Genomic DNA, 18,094 nt, shown 5'->3' with positions numbered 1-18,094 from the left:
ACTTTCCATTATGTGTCCAATTCCTATTCCCATTCCAATTGGGAGGAGAAAATAAGAGACCAATAATAAAAAAAATGTATTGGAATTTGAAATATCACATTATCGATTGGTGGCTGCTTTTAAGATAATGTTTTAACAATTTGCAACTGGGTCAAAAAGTGTGGGAGGCCAGCGCGCACACATGGTAATAAAAAGCACGTACAGCAATTACTGTCTGCTACTCATCGAACAGCACTTAGAATCCAGGGGAGCGGACATACTTAGCGTGAAACCCTAGAAGCCTCCGAGAGCTGATGATTCCTTCTAAGCCATCAACATGCCTATTCTCCCTCCAACACTCTCCCATTCAATTTATTTATTTTATTTTATTCAACTCTCTGATGGCAATTATGTGCACTTGCTTGACTTGTAAATGTCAGTTGTCAGAGAAGGATAAGAGTGTTCCCTGCCCCGCGCTGTTTTTTTTCCCTTTGAGATATTTAGCCTCTAATGTTCAGCAGAAAGGAGTGAGGTTAAAAGGTATGCAGGAACGCATAAAAATGAGAAGGAGATCACAGAGACGATTTGGAAGTTTGATAAAGGCCTTAGAGCCCTCTTCTTCGTGAGAGTGAAGTGCTCAGTACACTAACACACAGCAGCTGCGGCAGCACTGTAGCCCTGGATCCTGAAAGCATGGCATTAAGATCATCTGAACCATTAGACTCAGCGCTCAGAGGAATATCTGCTTGTCCATCTGGCTGTGATCTTTAGGTTATGGCGGTTTTTGGAAGTCAAGCCCAGGTCAATGTATGCTATTAATTGTGTGAACTTTCTTTTCTGCCAGAGCAGTAAAAGCTATTAAAGTGTAAGTCTTAATGGCTTTCTCAAAGGGCAGCAATCGCAGAGATAAAACACAGGAACCATTTTATAAAATCAATTCAGCAATCAGTGTGCATTGTTTTTGTTGTTGTTGTTTGTTTAGGTGAAAAAAAATATAATTATACAATAACAATAACAAATCTAATTCATGATTATTATTAGCTGTCATTAAATACTTAACATGCCGTTTAACCAGGGGCTCCCAATCTTCTGTCTATAGCTTGTAGATGCCTAAATCCAGTGATTTCAAAAGCTCCCAAGAGCTTTGCATGGCTTCAACTGAGCTGTTGATATTATAGAACTTATAGAACTTGAAATACAGCCAAGAATTTCTTCAAATAACTTCTGTAGAGCTTCTAACTTTCTATCAAGAACTCTCACTGTACTTGAACAAACCTTGTGTTGTTAGTATTTCCATGTCTGCACTGTTCATACTGCAGGCTATATATGTGCTAGAACCTATTAAGCCCTCTACAAGTCCCCAATGGCAAAACTTCATAACAGGAATACACAGAGGTCAGCTGTGTTAGTATGTTCCGAGACCCTTAACAAGACCTCATTACCATTTACAACACATGCTTTGATGTTTTCAAGTCTTCAGTTCCACTCTGCAGTGATAGATATCTTCCAAATGTAGCTGTAACTAAAGTGTTTATGGGGCAGGCTTCATAAAGTAAACCAATTCATTAAAATAAAGCAATTAAATCACTGACTGTTCCTGGGCAAAATACAGAAATGAAATAAGATATAGGTCAAACGTTGTTAAGGTGAAAAAGGACAGTTAAGAGGTAGCAGTTAAATGTTGTGTTGGGGATTACCTGGATCATAAGAAGCAGAACATGCAACCAACTTCACAGAGAGATTTCCTGCAGATTTCTTATTAAGACCGAATGCAATTCTCCCAATAAACAAAAATAGAAACTCTCACTCTCTTTCTGTGTTTATTCTGATGCTGAAATATGCTATTTGTTCCGGATCATTTTGATCTAGTTCTTCTAGAACATTTGCATATTCAGAGTAATACAATTATTAGAAACAAGGAGAACACAAGAACAAAGCAGGGATCATCAAGTCCAACTTGTTACTCATGAAAGAACAATTCCCGAGCCTTTATTTAGTGGCTGACTGGGTGTCGCTGTATCCGGTGCTGAGGAGAGCTGTTCAAGGCCACTGACTCACGCAAACACACGCGCTGTTGCTGAGTCAGGCCTTCAGAGCCGCCTAGCTGTGTTTGCTTTAGTCACGCTCTGACAGAAACCCAATCTAGCGCCTTACACCGCAGTCAAGCTAATCTCAGACCCCCACTGGCCCGCCGAGCTGCTGTACATTCACACAGCCAATTAGGCCACAGAGCAGCCGCTCTCAAGTGATCTCAGCATCATTTCATTATAAACATCTCTCTTTCTGTTTTCTGCTTTACATTTATGCATGAGCCCTGTCTGCGTCCTGTGAATGATGGAGATAAAGCAGGAGAAATAGTAATGCCATATGATGTGATATAATATTTCAGTTCTATTTCTAAGTAAAACACAGTATCACAGAGGGTGTCTGAGCTGACTGAGGGTTTCCGTTCAATAATAAGTGTGGGTGGTGGGAGCAGAAGGCAAAACATGATATTATTGGCATGGTGATATAATAAAAACTTTGTATTATACTGTTCTATTAACTGTTTCACTGTCAGGCAAAAGCCACAAAATTTTGATTCAAAGTTTTACAAAACTATAAATATTTTCTTAAAGCTTTAAAGCCTGGTGGAAATACAAGGCCAAGCATAATTCAGGCATGGATAAAACTGGAACAGAAAGTTATACTAATATTGAAAGTTCTTAGTGTTGATGAGAAATGAATACAATACACTAGTAGTTGGATTGGCTCTGTGGAGTTGCCCACAGGTGATTGTGTGGATGGTTGTAACTGCGCTCCAAAGCCCAGGCTGCGGCCTCGGTAGGGCCGTCCTATGAAGACTCCTTCTTAGTAACCTAGGCCACACAAATGGAAATGTCTAAGGAGGCTGCATCGTGATGTCAGCGGAATGGTGTTATCAGCTTCGAAGCTGTAACTGTAAGTTAAAACAGACTGTATTTGCTTATTAATATTACTCTGCAAGGCAGTACTATTTTAAAAATATTATTAAAATTCATTCTTCGAACTTAAACACTGGAATTTTAAACATATGCTTTTTAACTGGGATTAAAAATAAAATATATGCGTTCTATGGTGCTGTAATATGCCAAAAAAGCTTATTTATTAAATATGGTATAGAGCCAAATTAATTTGGTCATTTATTTTACACTTTACAAGCTAAATAATATCTTCTCCTGAAACTTCTGAAGCTCTGTTTTTTGCCATGTCTTATTTTCTCCAACGTGCTGTTCGTGTGTAGAGAATTGTGGGTAAATGAGGGCCATGAAGATACATCAGTTACGTCCTTCAAATCGTTCTGAACACTGGCTACATTTCCGGGCCGTATACGAAGGCCAAGAAATGCAGCTGAGTTCGGCCACAGCTTAGGCATTGGGAAGATAGCGTAAGTGTGTGATGCCCTACAGTGGACTACCCCATGTCTTAGGTGTGTTTCCTGTATTGCACTGTTTGCCTCTGAACCAAACAGCTGACGTGTGGAGAGTGTACTGGTTTGGAATGGCTGCTGTCACATCATCCAGGTGGATGCTACACCCAGGTGCTGGATGAGGGGATTCCCTAATGTTACAAAGAATGTAAGCTTTTTGGGTGTCTAGAAAAGTGCAGGTAAAGTAAATACACAAGCTATGAACTTTCTAGCAGCTATTTAAGCAAGTTGAAGGCAGCATTTCAAACTCAGAATGGATTGTCAGTGAGGGGCTCTATTCCAGAGAGCCGTGTTCTGTAATGATGAATGATGAATCATGCTGAATATGACTAAGGGCATGAAGTTACAAGGTAAAAAAAAGAGAGCCATTTTGATTTCAGGTTGCCTTCGAAAGAAGCTGTAAAAGTGTCACATTTAATCTTGCGGTCATGAATAAAGCCACATAGCTTTCAAAAACGCACAGCACTCCTGCCAGTGACTGCTTATCCAACAACAAATAACATTTGAGCCTCCATTTCACTTACCCAGCATCACTCGAATTCCCGCATATTAAGGCATCCTTCGCTCCTTCCACTTTGTAGTAGTTGTCTGGGGGGAGAATAATAAACAAATATATTACTAACATTGAACCTGGTCAATGAAAACAGATCCACACTCAGCACAGCTAATTGGAACTTAAACCTGTAGTAAAGAACATAACAAAGCAAAGAACATAGTAAAGTAATCAGTATTCCAATTGTTCTTATTGGACTTTATTATGATTCTTTTAAAACTCCTTAGGAGAGATAGTTTTAGACAAAAATGAGACATGAGATCCAGTTAAAATATTAAAAATGATGTACAGCACAGAAACAGAGAGGGTTCTTAGTTCTGAAATTGTTGAGTTGTTGGTGAAATGGTTTTCTTGAGCTCAGATGGAGATAAATATGAGTGCTATTATTACAGCAAGCCTGAGCATGCTTTCTAGGAGAAAGTACACGGATATTAAGGTGTTTGACATTTCTTTTCTATGGGTCTTTTCTATGATGCAGTCCCCTACATAATTACAGGCACCCCTGGTAAAGACTAAAATTTTATATTCATTCATTCATTCATTCATTATCTGTAAGCACTTATCCAGTTCAGGGTCGCGGTGGGTCCACAGTCTACCGGGAATCATTGGGCGCAATACACCCTGGAGGGGGCGCCAGTCCTTCACAGGGCAACACAGACACACACACATTCACTCACACACTCACACCTACGGACACTTTTGAGTCGCCAATCCTCCCACCAACGTGTGTTTTTGGACTGTGGGAGGAAACCGGAGCACCCGGAGGAAACCACGCGGACACAGGGAGAACACACCAACTCCTCACAGACAGTCACCCGGAGCGGGAATTGAACCCACAACCTTCAGGTCCCAGGAGCTGTGTTAAAATTTTATATCTCACAATTAAATCTAATCTTCCAACAAAGTAAATTTATCTGTCAACAAAACCATCAAAAACAAATTCTTAGAACATGTTCCACAATCATTGCACCCATCGAAATCACTTGAAAACCTATGTAACAAGCCTTTTTACGATGATATTTTACGTTTTTAAAATTGATGACACCCTGGACACATCACCAGTCTATCACACACCGCAAAAGACAATTTTACACAGCCAATCCACCTAGAAACTTGTGTTTTTGGACCGTGGGAGGAAACAGGCATTCCAAGGAGACCCACTTAGACATGAGGAGAACACACTAAACTTCTTACTAAACAGTAACCTGAGGCAGGGCCCAAATCCATAGCCCTGGGACCCTGGAGCTGAGTGACAGCGACACTAACTTTTTGCGCCACTGAATTCTGTTATAGCTCTTTCAGTCACTTTATCTAAACTCTACAGAAAACATGGAGTGCGCAAAAGAGGAAAGTGTACAAGGAAGAACATACGTCCTCCTTTTTTCTTCTTGTATGAAATATTCAATGCAGAGGTGTTAATAATCATGGCATGTTGGGTTTAAAATAATGACTATAGATAAGGGATTTTTTAGAACAAGTTTAGAACAAGCTTGTGTTTTTCTCAATTGTTCAGTGAGTAATTAAAAGAATTCACTAAAGGGAGAAATCTTACAAACCTTTTTACTTATTTTCAGGAATTGTGGAGGGGGCCTGTACATGATGACGATGAAACCCATCAACCCAACTAGCCTCGTGTGTGCCTCTCTTAAAAAGAGGAACTGGGAGATAGCATGTATAAAGGCCTTGCTGCCAGGCCATTTTATCTCCTCCAGAATTCACAATATCCCCCCTTTTCTTTGCATCCCTCTCCACCATTCGAGGGTTGGAGTGCTTTTAGACGGAAGAGGCTGGAGGGGGGGGGGGGGGGTCTGGAGCAGGTTGAGTTTGGCAGGCCGCCCCAGCTTCAGCCTCCAGCTGTCAACATTCCTGGTTTCAGCAGCATGGCCTTAAATGTGTCTCTTGTGAGGCCTGGACTTCGACTCGAGCCTCAGAGCCTCTGTGCGGCTGCGCTTATCAGATTGCACAATGTTCCCACTGCCTGAGTGCTGCCTGATCAGGTGCTATTGTTTTGAACAATAACACTGTTAGCCCATATGAAAGAGGAGCCATGATGCCAGCTTGAATACCATGAATGCAGTACTTAAACAAAAATCAGTCGCACATATGCACGGTTTATGATGCTGACAGCAAAAACGTTTGACAGCCTGCACATCATGAAAACTCTGTATATAAAGGAGTACTGTAAAAGTAAATATGTTAATATTTCTGTTACAAGCCTTAAATGTTTCATTAATGGTAATTTTCCCAATTTGAATCCAAAAACATTTTTATAAAATTTACTGAATTTTCCTCACCATTTGCTAGCTCTCTGGTTTGTTTGAACTTGAAAAATGTCTGGCTAAGAAACGGCATCTGGGCAGTGGAGACCTTTGAAACGTTGAAAAGCATGAAAAGAGATGAGGATGTTGCTCAATTTCTGTTACATTAACGTAACTAAAAGTGGAACTGATTTGATATTTGTGAGGATGCTAACTGCATGAAAGTAAACAAAGACTGAAAGTATAACAAAACTAAACAGCTTAAGTATTAGATGAGTTTCTCTGGTAATTCAAGCAGAGAATAAACACTTACAGACTTAAGTTCATCTTCAGACACACATATGCTACAGTCTGGTTCCATACTCAAACAAACCAATCTATCTTTAAAAAAGCAGAGTTTCTGAATGAACCACAAATCCTCTGTGATGATGATGGCAGAAATAAGCACTACTGTAGGACTTTTATTGTTCCTTGCTTTGGAGCATGTTTTGGCATTTACGGCACAAACTGAAAACCAAGATCTTATAGTTAACTTTTAAACACTGATACTTTCAATTTTTACCAATAATAAGCAGAAAGCGAAAAACAAAAAGTCATGGTGCTGTAACACCTTTAGAAGTCAGCAGTGCTTGTCTGTTTACTGGAGCTCAAGCTGTATCTGCTATCAGTTGTGGGATATTAAGTATCTAGAACTAAGAAGCTTGCGCTGTGATTTTTGCATTTGTATGATAGTTATACACATGAATGTTAATTGTAGTGTATTTCAAACATTCTTTTTAATTGATATAGAATTTGTATTGGATTTTGTGTTGGCATCTTTTACTTTATAAAAAAAAATACTAATTCTAAGCAGTTTACAAACATAAATGCTTATTTATCACTCGTCATGTGTTTCACAGAGAAAAAATGACCTCACCTCTCTAAGATTCAGGAAATAAAGACTTAGGTGGACCTCACTGTCCAATCGATCTAAACTTGTGCAATTAGCAAAGTTAGGGAAACTGAGGCTGTGTCATACATTTTTCATGCATGATATTAGCCTCCAAGAAGTAGCATTGAGATTGCACTGAGAGTCATACAGGTTACTGGAAGACACTTTAGTCATTATCATGGTATGACAAGGCACATCAGGAGAAAGATCCATCTATTTAAGTCACTGTCCTACATCTCAGTACTGCAGGTCACGTTATTGAGTGCCAGCACTGTCCTAATTGCTATTCTAATGAAATGAGACCAACCAAAAATAAGACTAAATTTCATCTTAAATAGATGTCTGCTCACCTAATAGTCATTCAATCACAAAGCGGTGATCAACAGGCCTAATATCCCACTCTGATTTACAATTCAAAAAGTGTTGATCCTCAAAGTAATTCATTATAGATAACAGAGAATAGCCTTTGGATAACAGTGAGATGGTTGTTAACAAGACTGTGCCATGAGTGAAGCTGCTGTACAGCTACAAAAGGTCATATTCAACCACAATATCGGCCTGAATAATGTTCTAACTGTAGGCTGAAAAAAGGGAAAAAAGTACAACCCCAATTTCGATGAAGTTGGGATGAGGTGTAAAACATAAATAAAAACAGAATAGGATGATTTGCAAATCATTTTAAAGCTATATTCAATTGAATACACTACAAAGATTCAAGTTGCAAATATTCACTAATTTTGAATTTGAGGCCTGCAATACGTTCCAAAAAAGTTGGGACAGTGGCATGTTTACCACTGTGTTACATCACCTTTCCTTTTAAAAACACTCAGTAAGTGTTTGGGAACTGAGGACACTAATTGTTGAAGCTTTGTAGGTGGAATTCTTTCCCATTCTTGCTTGATGTACTACATGGCACAAGGTCATGCTTACAGTGAAACAACTGGGAATTTTCAAATTGGGAAATTTCAAAGAGCTTATTCAAAACAGCTACACTATGACCACAAGGTTAGCCCTTTCAGCACAGCTAGGCAAATGAAAATAAGATGTAGACATACTGTAGAAACACAAATTAAATAATAATTATAATCATACACAAGATAAGATGTAAAATATCCTGTGCCAATCCATTAGAGCTTCAAATAGGGACCACCCCACTCTCTTCTTGCTGGCAGCCACAAAATTTCTGTTGAATCCTACACCTCAACACTACAGCTGCTGTGGCCGTTTATGATCCGATCAGCAACTAGCTCTCCTTAACATCTGCGGTTATTCATTGAGCCCAGCCCATGAGTACCCAAACCACCCAGTGTATCATTAGCTCTTCACAGGGGTCATCAGACAGGCACCTCCTCTTGTTGGTGTTTTGCTGAATTAAGCCCCTGACACCTCCAGAAGGCTTAACAGTGAAGTCTGGCGTCCCATACCCACCCCCCTCCAAGCTGGATTTGCAGTCCTACCTTACCCTTTACCGCCCAGAACCGTAAATCCACACTGGTCTCCCTGGTGACTAAGGCTGTACCTAGCCCCACTGGCACCGTTAATGCATGCTTAGTGCCACTAGTTCAATCTGAACTTTACATGCTACATTACCAACAATCACAATAGCATCTCTACAGTGCATTTCCACAATTTGATGGTAGTAATATACAAGTACATTAAGGTCTTTGTGCCTGCAACACACTCCAGAAAAGTTGAGAGATGTATAAGAGTGAAGAGTGAAAAATATTAAAATTACATAATTCTAAAACATTTAAATTTAAGAAGGTGAATATAAAAAAATATAAAAGGTGTATTCACAAAAGGCTCAGTCTTTGAAAACTTAGAGGGGCTGTGACTCACCACTTTGTGTGAAACACCTTTGTGTTTAACCCTTTGTTCAAAAAAGAACATAATACTGTGAAAAGATTCAGGAACCCTGAGCAGCTTTATCGAGCGAGAATGGGCAAAAATTCCACCTACAAAACCACAGCAATTCCTCAGTATCCTCAGTTCCCAAATGATTAAACAGTGTAATTAACAGGAATGGTGATTATAACACAGTGGTAAACATGTTAATTTTTTTTTGAGGTGTGTTGTAGGCATTAAATTCTAAATGTGTTTACATTTCCAAAATACATTCAGGTTGTTAAGTCAAAATACAGGATATATTTTCTTTGTGCTTTGTCCTACCCAAAGCTTCCTGGAAACAGGCTCTTCTAATATTAGGCTGTATTAAATGAACAATTTATAAAAAGGTAATTTTATTGTATAAATGTAAGCTTTTATATCAGGATGAACATCACTATCTTATAGCATCATTTTAAACTCTTAATACATTTAAGTAACAACTGGTAACAATTGGTTCCCTGACCCTGAATGAAAAGCTGTACCTCATACCATTTTTTACACCATCAGAATTATTTGGAGATTAGTTTGAGTACCTGAAAGCAACACCATTGTGAACATCATACATTTACACTGCGAGTGAAAGGAGCCTCTTTCCCCAAAGGAATAAAAAGACCAATTATATCCTACCACTGAGATTATGTCTGGGCTATTTATTACTACCTTTTAAAGACTGAAGGTATCTCAGTGCATAGTGATAAATCAGAAAAAAATATTCAAAACCTTAAAAAATGTGGATCTGGATTTTCTACGGAAACTCATAGCATCGTGTTACATTCCTTTTGAATTTTTTACAGCTATATGTCGTTTCTGACCCACAGTGTTGATAGTCTCCCAGGTGTTGCAATGTTGTTAGGAGTTCTCTCCATTATGATGGCCATAGCTAGACTCCTAAAATTAAATTACATATTTAAAGGCCATTTAAATAAACGAAAGTTTGACACGTTCACACAGTCCTGTGTCAGATAAAAATCTACAGTTCTATGTTGCCCTGAATAAGACAATGACTTGTCAATCTTAATTAATAATAATATTTTTTTCTCAGTACTCGTGACTTTAGAGAACACTTATCACAAGCAGCCAGTGACAAGTCAGGACCTTCACACACAGTTTCCCTGAGTGATCTGATCTAGTGAACCACAATCAATACAAAGATCAAATGCGAAGTGCCTTAGATGAATCATCAAAGACGGTGGACGCAGACAAGTGTTCTCAAACAGCTGAGGTGGAGCAAAGGAGGGGTGGGTTTAGCCAGAGCACCTCGTGGGTGTTCAAGCATGTTCAACAACACATACCTTCATTCATGACGAACTCCTCCACTGAGGACCAGGTTTTATTATTGCAGAAGAAAGTGCTGTTGCTGTAGAATAAGGGGACAGTGCTGTTGATGCAGTGGGCTGTACTGCGCACACATTTCTGACGCAGGTTTCCCATAAAGAGCTGCAGGCCGATGAGAGCGAACACACTCAGACAGAACACAGTCAGGATCATGACATCTGCCAGCTTCTTTACCGACTGAATCAGGGCACCCACAATAGTCTTCAAGCCTGAATATGGAACACAAGACAGCCACAGAGGAAAGGGCTTTCAGCATGTGGTTAGCGTTAGCAATTCACTGCAAATTTCAAGCTAATGTTGTGGTAGGTTTCTTATTGGATATCCACATTTCCCCCAAAAAGTTTGTAGACACCTGTTGTAATTACTTTAAGGTGCACTCATTGCTGACCTGGAGGTTCTGCTGCACACACACAGCTTGTATACTTTAGAGAAATGAAGCAAGAAACGAAACAGAACACTCTGTATTAGCTGCTTATACACCTCAGTTTATTCTGCCCAATGTGTGTGCCCAACTGGTCTGCCATCTGCTTTTGTCATGGGTGACATCAAAAATATTCTGCCATTGCAGATGAAGGGTGATTCACTTTACGCGCTTCACAAAAACTTGTGTGTTTAGTGCTCCACTTATCCCTCGCACGCCAGCTACGACTCGATGGATTGTGCACAAAACAGCAAAGGAGAACATGTCTATGTGCGTGAACTTGCATGTGTTGAATTACCAGAGGCTGACTGGGTGGGCATTGATCCTGTTTGGATCTGTTGGACCTGTGCCCACAACCCTGGTTAAAAATCTTTGCGTTCTCGTTGTGAGTGAACACGGTGGTTATTATGTTTGATTATTCAATAAAAACCATATTAATCTTCTGAGAAAAAAATAATGTTTAAAAACGTGTGGCTGATTACAGCTGCAGGCAGCTATGTGTGTGTATGTGTGTGTCAGATGGGTGTAGTTAGTAAGGGTTTGTTTTTTTATTTTACATTGGTGTTATTTTAAATTCACCCAGTATTGCACTGTAAAGTAGCAGGTAAACTTGAGTTACAGAGTACTATCCAATACCTTTGAGAAGAATTGGATTGGCGATTGGTGATCCAGGCCAATTCAGCTAGTGTAAATCCTTCCCAAATTGGTTGAAGCTGTTAATTATTCTATGATGTTAAATGAGCAGGTGTCCACAAATTTTTGGCCATATCCTTGTAGTGTGCACTGGCATATTACATATTATATTATCAGTCAATTTACAGTACTTTTTTCTACAGTGCTATGACGGTCCATTTAGTGACCTGTCATTGTGCACATATTAATAGTATACAGAGTAAAATCAATGCCCACCACCTGTAACTGAATTAGACTCTAATACAAACTACTGGCGACTTTCAACAATAACACAAACTCTACATTCTAACACAAAACAACATAACATACGCACGCAGGCACATCACACAACAGTAAAGGCTAACATACACACTATATATGTGTGTACTGAAATGTCCACAGACTTGAGTCATTGAAAACAGACGCTTGGGGAGAATTTCTGGCTTCGCACCGTGAGTCTGACGGTGGGATGATTGAATCAGGTATTTCTTTAAAGTTTACTGGCCTTTCCATGTGCCTGAAAACATTTCAAATCAAGTTACTCGGCTTGTGCTGACGGTTACCCTCAGGTTTTACTAGTCAGTGCCACCGAATAATGGCTTGAAGGGCAGAATTTTAGCTTTGCGCTGTGCGTCTGCTGTCAATGCTTGGGGCTTACCATGCAAGTCACTTTAAAGCTATCCATGCCTGTGTTAGGTGTTAAGCACTAAGGTCTAATGAGACTTTTGGAGTGAGTCAGCCGAGCCTACAAGCTAGAGGCCAAGCTGTAACCTGAAACATCTGCCTTAATCTAATTTCACTGCTCTGTGTTCACTGTGCTGTACAACATGTTGACACTTGGAGGTCCTTTGTTTGACACTTCAGGGGTTAATACCGTCTGAAATTTCTAATGATGCTTTAAAGGCTCAGAAAACAATTTTTTAATACAATAGTAAGTTAAAGTATGTGCACATTGTTGTATGGAAATTGAAATTGAGCAAAAACAGCCTGATTAGTATTCATCGTTTTTGTGATGTCACATATGCAACTTTTTAGCACAGTTTAGTTCCACCCATCCAGGTACAATATAAGGGGTGTTTCTTCCTGGACTGCTTGTTTTACAATCAGGTACAACACAAAGCAGCCAATCAGAATAGGATTATCTCAGTTTTAAAGGAACGGTAACAAACCAAGTCTGCTTGTGGTTATTAAAGTATATAAACATTGTTTTTGTGTTGCTATGCTACCAAATATAAGATATGGACCTTTGAAAATAAAGTGGAGCAAATCTTTTAGGCAAACACATTGCTCTGGCCCATTGAGCGTTTCACTCAGGCCACAAGTAGGCCACAGAGTAGCCTGATTAATGCCTGGATGGCTTGGTGATCATAATGGATTTTATTCAAAAGCACCTCCTATGACATATTATACATGCTACTTTATGTCTCCCAACTCAAAAGTCTCATTGCCTACACATAGCATTCCAGACTTTCCAAAAGAGCCTGGCTATTTGGAAGGAAAGGAAATGTCGGGTAGGCTTATAGCCTTCGGGCAGCAGGGGCAGGCCTTAGTGGTTAACGCCCATCTCACCTGGGATGACCGAGATAGTTTTCAGTGCTCGTAGGACTCTGAACGTCCGTAACGCTGAGACATTGCCCAGGTCCACAAACTCAGTAACATATCTGCAATAAGCGAAAATTGAAGCGCACACAATGACAACAGCACCAACAACAGGCAAACAACACAGGAGAGGGGACGGGGTGTGGCGTTGTTGGCATATGGGCATGAGATGCTTGCAAAAGACAAAGTTGAGGATAAGTGGGCTGGGAGTAGCTTGACATCGAAGGAGTTTCACGCTGGGCTGGACAAGGAGCGACACTGAAGCCTGTTTTTTTTTTTTTTTTTTTTTTTGTGGCCTAGAACGCAGGAATGGTGACCCCTTACCTGGAATTACGGAAATAGTTTTCAAAGCTCGGAGGACTCTGAATGTTCGAAGTGCTTGCAGATTGCCTACTTTAATAAATTCGGTTAGAAACCTGCAGGATCAAATTACAATTATTTGAAAAAGACAAACATCTGAGAGAAACAAGAGTGAAAAATGTTGGTAAGGAAAAAAATAAAACATATTTCAGTTTATATATTGTTCCCCAAAGTTTGGAAATGCTAACAGTATAACCACCAAGCTGCTTTGATTTCATAGAGGGGATCAGGTCGCCTGGACCCGGCTGCTTTAGTCTCATATCGAGTTGCATCTCTTCTGACCATTACACTGATTGAATTACTGTAAGAGAGAGGGTCAGCTGGGGGTGGAAGGGGAGGAGGGGTGGTACGGGTTGGGGAGGGAGGGGGGATATAATGGAGCTACTGGTAATATCACATGTGGAGCCAGTAGATGAGATAGTGACAAGGCCTGGGTGGTGTTAGAATATGATTTTGTTAGAAGGTATCGCTCAGATGTTCTGTTTCCATAGAAACCTGGATTGGAAGGTGGGGGGGGTGTCTATCGTTTATCACTGCTCGTATCTGTTTCGCAGTCATCAGTCTGGATTTAATAAAGCCAGGCATGGTGTCCAGCGGCCCTGTCAGTGTCCCGACACTGCCGTGACTTATTGACTACAGTGGGGCCTAAGAATCTATCTGCTGCAGCGGAGGCATCCAGTTCAAGGACAACTGCCCCGTTCAGAGAAGAGAAATAAAGTCGTAAAGGCCAACGAGAAATAAGCACTTCATCACTGGACACACCCAGGCCACAAGCAGGCCACAGTCCATTCCTAGAGGGACGGACAATCATGTAAAACAGAGATAACACCATTGCATGTGTATTTGGTTTAGGTGTTCAGTTCCAGGGGGTAAAAAAAAATAAAAAATTTAACACAAACCTTGCGATCTGTGCCTTTCACGATGTATCACACGATGGGACTATAAACCCTATCTCAAATATCATTAAAGAAACATCCACAGAAAGTTTATTTAGGGAAACAAAAGGAGGTTCTGAGGATAAGTAAATGAGGGTTTGATCAGTTAAGTCAGTAGTTCCCACACGTATACGCCTTTTGCTGCCATACTTCAGTGGAATTTATTTTAAACAAAGTAAGTCATACACTACTGCAACTTCTCACTGATGAATACAATCAAACAAACAAAAAATGACAAATCACACTTAGAGACGAATTAATAAAAGTGGGATGCATTATGTATCTCATTCATTGGCCTTGCTGTGACCTCCCCCACCTCCCCCCAACCTCAGATAAACTCCAAGTTTGAGATGTCCCAGTCATGTGTATTTTTTTGGTTTTGGGTGAATACTTCATTAAATGTCAATTTAAAATGAAAGCACTACTTGTATGCGTTCATCTGTCTTACTGTTAATCTACACTGCAGTCACACATAATGACAGTTCACTACTTCAGCCGTAAATTCAGCAATTCCCTGTACGTACATTCAATACAGAACAAATCTCTAGCAGGAACAGACACTAAATACAGAGAAAGAGAAGGAATAGTGCAACCACAGATTTGAGGCAGACATGGTGGTCAACAACACTTCTGAACAGCACAAACACTTGGGATGATTCACACAAATCCACTGTTATCATGGCTGCTATGGCAACATGTTTTTGGGGGTGGGGGTGGGGTTAGGGTCATGGACAGGGTAAATGGGTGTAATTCCAACCTGGACGACTTCTCTTAATAAACACAACATCTATGACATATCAGCTCTCTCATGCCCCAGCTGCACAACAGATTTAGCATAACTGCATACTGCAGACAAGACCTAATTCCACTGTTATTGTCCTATGGTTTTTTGTTTATTCATGAGACAAGTGCGACCAATTACAGTGACCTGTGCTAATGCTATGAGTGGGTCTAGATGTAGCGATTAATCCAGAGGAGAAGAGGGGTCAAGGGTGGATAAAAGGGGTCAAAGAGGTCGCTGAAGATAATCAAAGGCAAGGGGAAGATGTACTTACGCCATTACAATCACGCTGAAATCCAGCCAGTTCCATGGATCCCTCAGGAATGTGAATGGTCCAATGCAGAATCCCCTTGCCAGAATTTTTATCAATGACTCAAAAGTGTAAATCCCAGTGAAGGTGTACCTGGACAAAAAGGAAAAGGTGGGGGTGGGGGGGTGGGACAGAAAAATAAACCCAGACCATTAAGAATCAATGGGACAGAAAAGTAAGTGAGGACAAGCCTCCCCAGTGTATGAACTAAACCATATAGCTCAGGTTGGAGTTTAAAAAAAAAAGGGTAAACCAGACAAATGACTGACAGAGAGCTGTGCAGGGGGCTGGAGGACAGTTTGTGTGTGTGTGTATGTGTGTGTGTGTGTGTGTCCTGAAAACCTTGTCCTACAGAGGAAATCCAGAAGAACACAGAACTAACCTATAAATCTAAGCAAACATATTAAGGCAAATGTTTATTTTACGGTCAGAGAAATTCTCAGTAACAATTATATAAATAAGTGTGAGGTACAAACTCCTAAGTACCATGTAATATTTTGGGCAACATGCTGCTAAGCCTCAAAACACTTGAACTAAATTCATTCATTCATTCATTATCTGTAAGCACTTATCCAATTCAGGGTCGCGGTGGGTCCAGAGCCTACCTGGAATCATTGGGCGCAAGGCAGGAATACACCCTGGAGGGGGCGCCAGTCCTTCACAGGGCAGCACAAACACACACACATTCACTCACACCTACGGACACTTTTGAGTCGCCAATCCACCTACCAACGTGTGTTTTTGGACTGTGGGAGGAAACCGGAGCACCCGGAGGAAACCCACGCTGACACGGGGAGAACACACCCTTGAACTAAATTATGTACTGCAAAATCTAACAAATTCATTCATTCGTTGTCTGTAAGCGCTTATCTAGTTCAGGGTCGCGGTGGGTCCAGAGCCTACCCGGAATCACTGGCCTCAAGGCAGGATCACACCCTGGAGGGGGCAAAATCTAACAAATGAAATAGTTAAATAGGAAACAGTGAAGTGTCATTTTGTTAACTGAATTATTTGTAGTAAATAAACCACTCTAAAATTCACTAAGATTAAAAGTAAAATTACTTTCCCCAAATGTAGGAACCTACAATTGTAAGAACGCTGTAAAACCTTTCATTCAAAAGGACCCAATAAATTACAGTCTAATTTTAGTTGTGTTTCTAGGTAACTGCCTTCTTAGTTAAACTGCCTGGTAATTTATAATTAGTATTGAGGTTTATACTAGGGTTATATTTAGGATTAGATTAAAGAAAATTCTTATTATATATAAGTAGTGATTTACAGTGAGGGAACACATTAAAGCCCTTTGTTTATTTTATATAAAACGTATTATACAAAAGAAATGTGTAATGTACATATTAATAAGGATAAATAAAGAAATAAATAGATGTTTCAAGAAAGTAAACTAATAGTGAAATAATTTAACAGCACCCTTGGCATGAAAATTTGTACTCATTTGCAAATCTATTGTTGTAATTATAGATGTCTACGATAAGAAGTAATTATCTTTTGTAGCATTGTGGTTACGTTTTGGTCCATTCATCTTTGAAAGCCATCTTAATTTCCCCAAGGTTATGAGGGTCCGTCTGACAGTTTCACAATTTTAAAACATTCGATATATTTTCAATGGTGATTGGCAAGACCATGCAAACCCCTTCACTTTCTTAATTAGAACCCAGTGTGGAGTAATTTTGTCTGTGTGTTTGGGGTCACTGTCTTGATGAAATATCAATCTTCTTCACAGATTCAGTTTACTAAGCAATTATATTCTCCTCTAATACGCCCTGGTTCATTGCTCCATTCACTTTTCCTTCAGTGACGTGTAATGCCGCAGTGTCATTTGCAAAGAAGCAGCTTCATACCCTAATGTTCCTTATTCCATATTTCGCTAAGGCTTTGGTGTTCTTGGACTCTACACACAATTCTTTCACCAAAGACATCTTTTGTGGGCTGCTTAGGGCCTTTCCTACAGCTCTGTTGTGAAGTAATGTGTCTGAGAAACTTAGAAATGTTGTTCACCTTCACTATGATCATTTGTTGACCAACAACAACATATACATTTTAACCTATAGAGGATGTATGTTTTTATTGGCTCTTAGCGCTTCTGAAGCATAGCGATGAGGGACCTCTGTCCAAACCTGAGTTTCTTTGGAAATTTTGTGCATTACTCTACAGTTTTACTACCTCTACATCTGCACCTAGAGTAAACTTAATTTACTCCCTGAAATGTTCTTCAAAAATGTACCTTAATATACACCAAAACTGTAAAATAAATAATGAAATACTAATACATGTATTGGGCAGCACGGTGGCGCAGCAGGTAGTGTCGCACTCAGACAGCTCCAGGGACTAGGAGGTTGTGGGTTCGATTCCCGCTCCGGGTGACTGTCTGTGTGGAGTGTGGTGTGTTCTCCCCGTGTCCACGTGGGTTTCCTCCGGGTGCTCCGGTTTCCTCCTGGAGTGTGTTTCCAGTCCAAAAACACATGTTGGTAGGTGGATTGGCAACTCAAAAGTGTCCGTAGGTGTGAGTGTGTGTTGCCCTGTGAAGGACTGGTGCCCCCTCCAGGGTGTATTCCCACCTTGCGCCCAATGATTCCAGGTAGGCTCTGGACCCACCACGACCCTGAA

At 40.2% G+C, this 18,094-nt stretch overlaps 1 protein-coding gene across 1 annotated transcript in view; it reads right to left on the bottom strand.

Annotated features, from left to right (window-relative positions):
• scn5lab (sodium channel, voltage gated, type V-like, alpha b) overlaps positions 1 to 18,094 on the bottom strand; it is a 173,653-nt gene that overhangs the window by 97,329 nt on the left and 58,230 nt on the right. Inside the window, exons 5-8 of the mRNA XM_066682864.1 lie at positions 15,434 to 15,562; positions 13,054 to 13,145; positions 10,349 to 10,600; positions 3,952 to 4,015 (exon numbers count right to left, since the gene is read on the bottom strand). Coding sequence (XP_066538961.1) covers positions 3,952 to 4,015; positions 10,349 to 10,600; positions 13,054 to 13,145; positions 15,434 to 15,562 — 537 coding nt within the window. The remainder of the gene's footprint in view (positions 1 to 3,951; positions 4,016 to 10,348; positions 10,601 to 13,053; positions 13,146 to 15,433; positions 15,563 to 18,094) is intronic.

The sequence above is a fragment of the Hoplias malabaricus genome, chromosome 10, assembly GCF_029633855.1.
Source record: "Hoplias malabaricus isolate fHopMal1 chromosome 10, fHopMal1.hap1, whole genome shotgun sequence".
Taxonomy (NCBI): domain Eukaryota; kingdom Metazoa; phylum Chordata; class Actinopteri; order Characiformes; family Erythrinidae; genus Hoplias; species Hoplias malabaricus.
The sequence above is the reverse complement of the archived record's forward strand: the minus strand, read 5'-3'. Positions and strand labels throughout refer to the sequence as shown.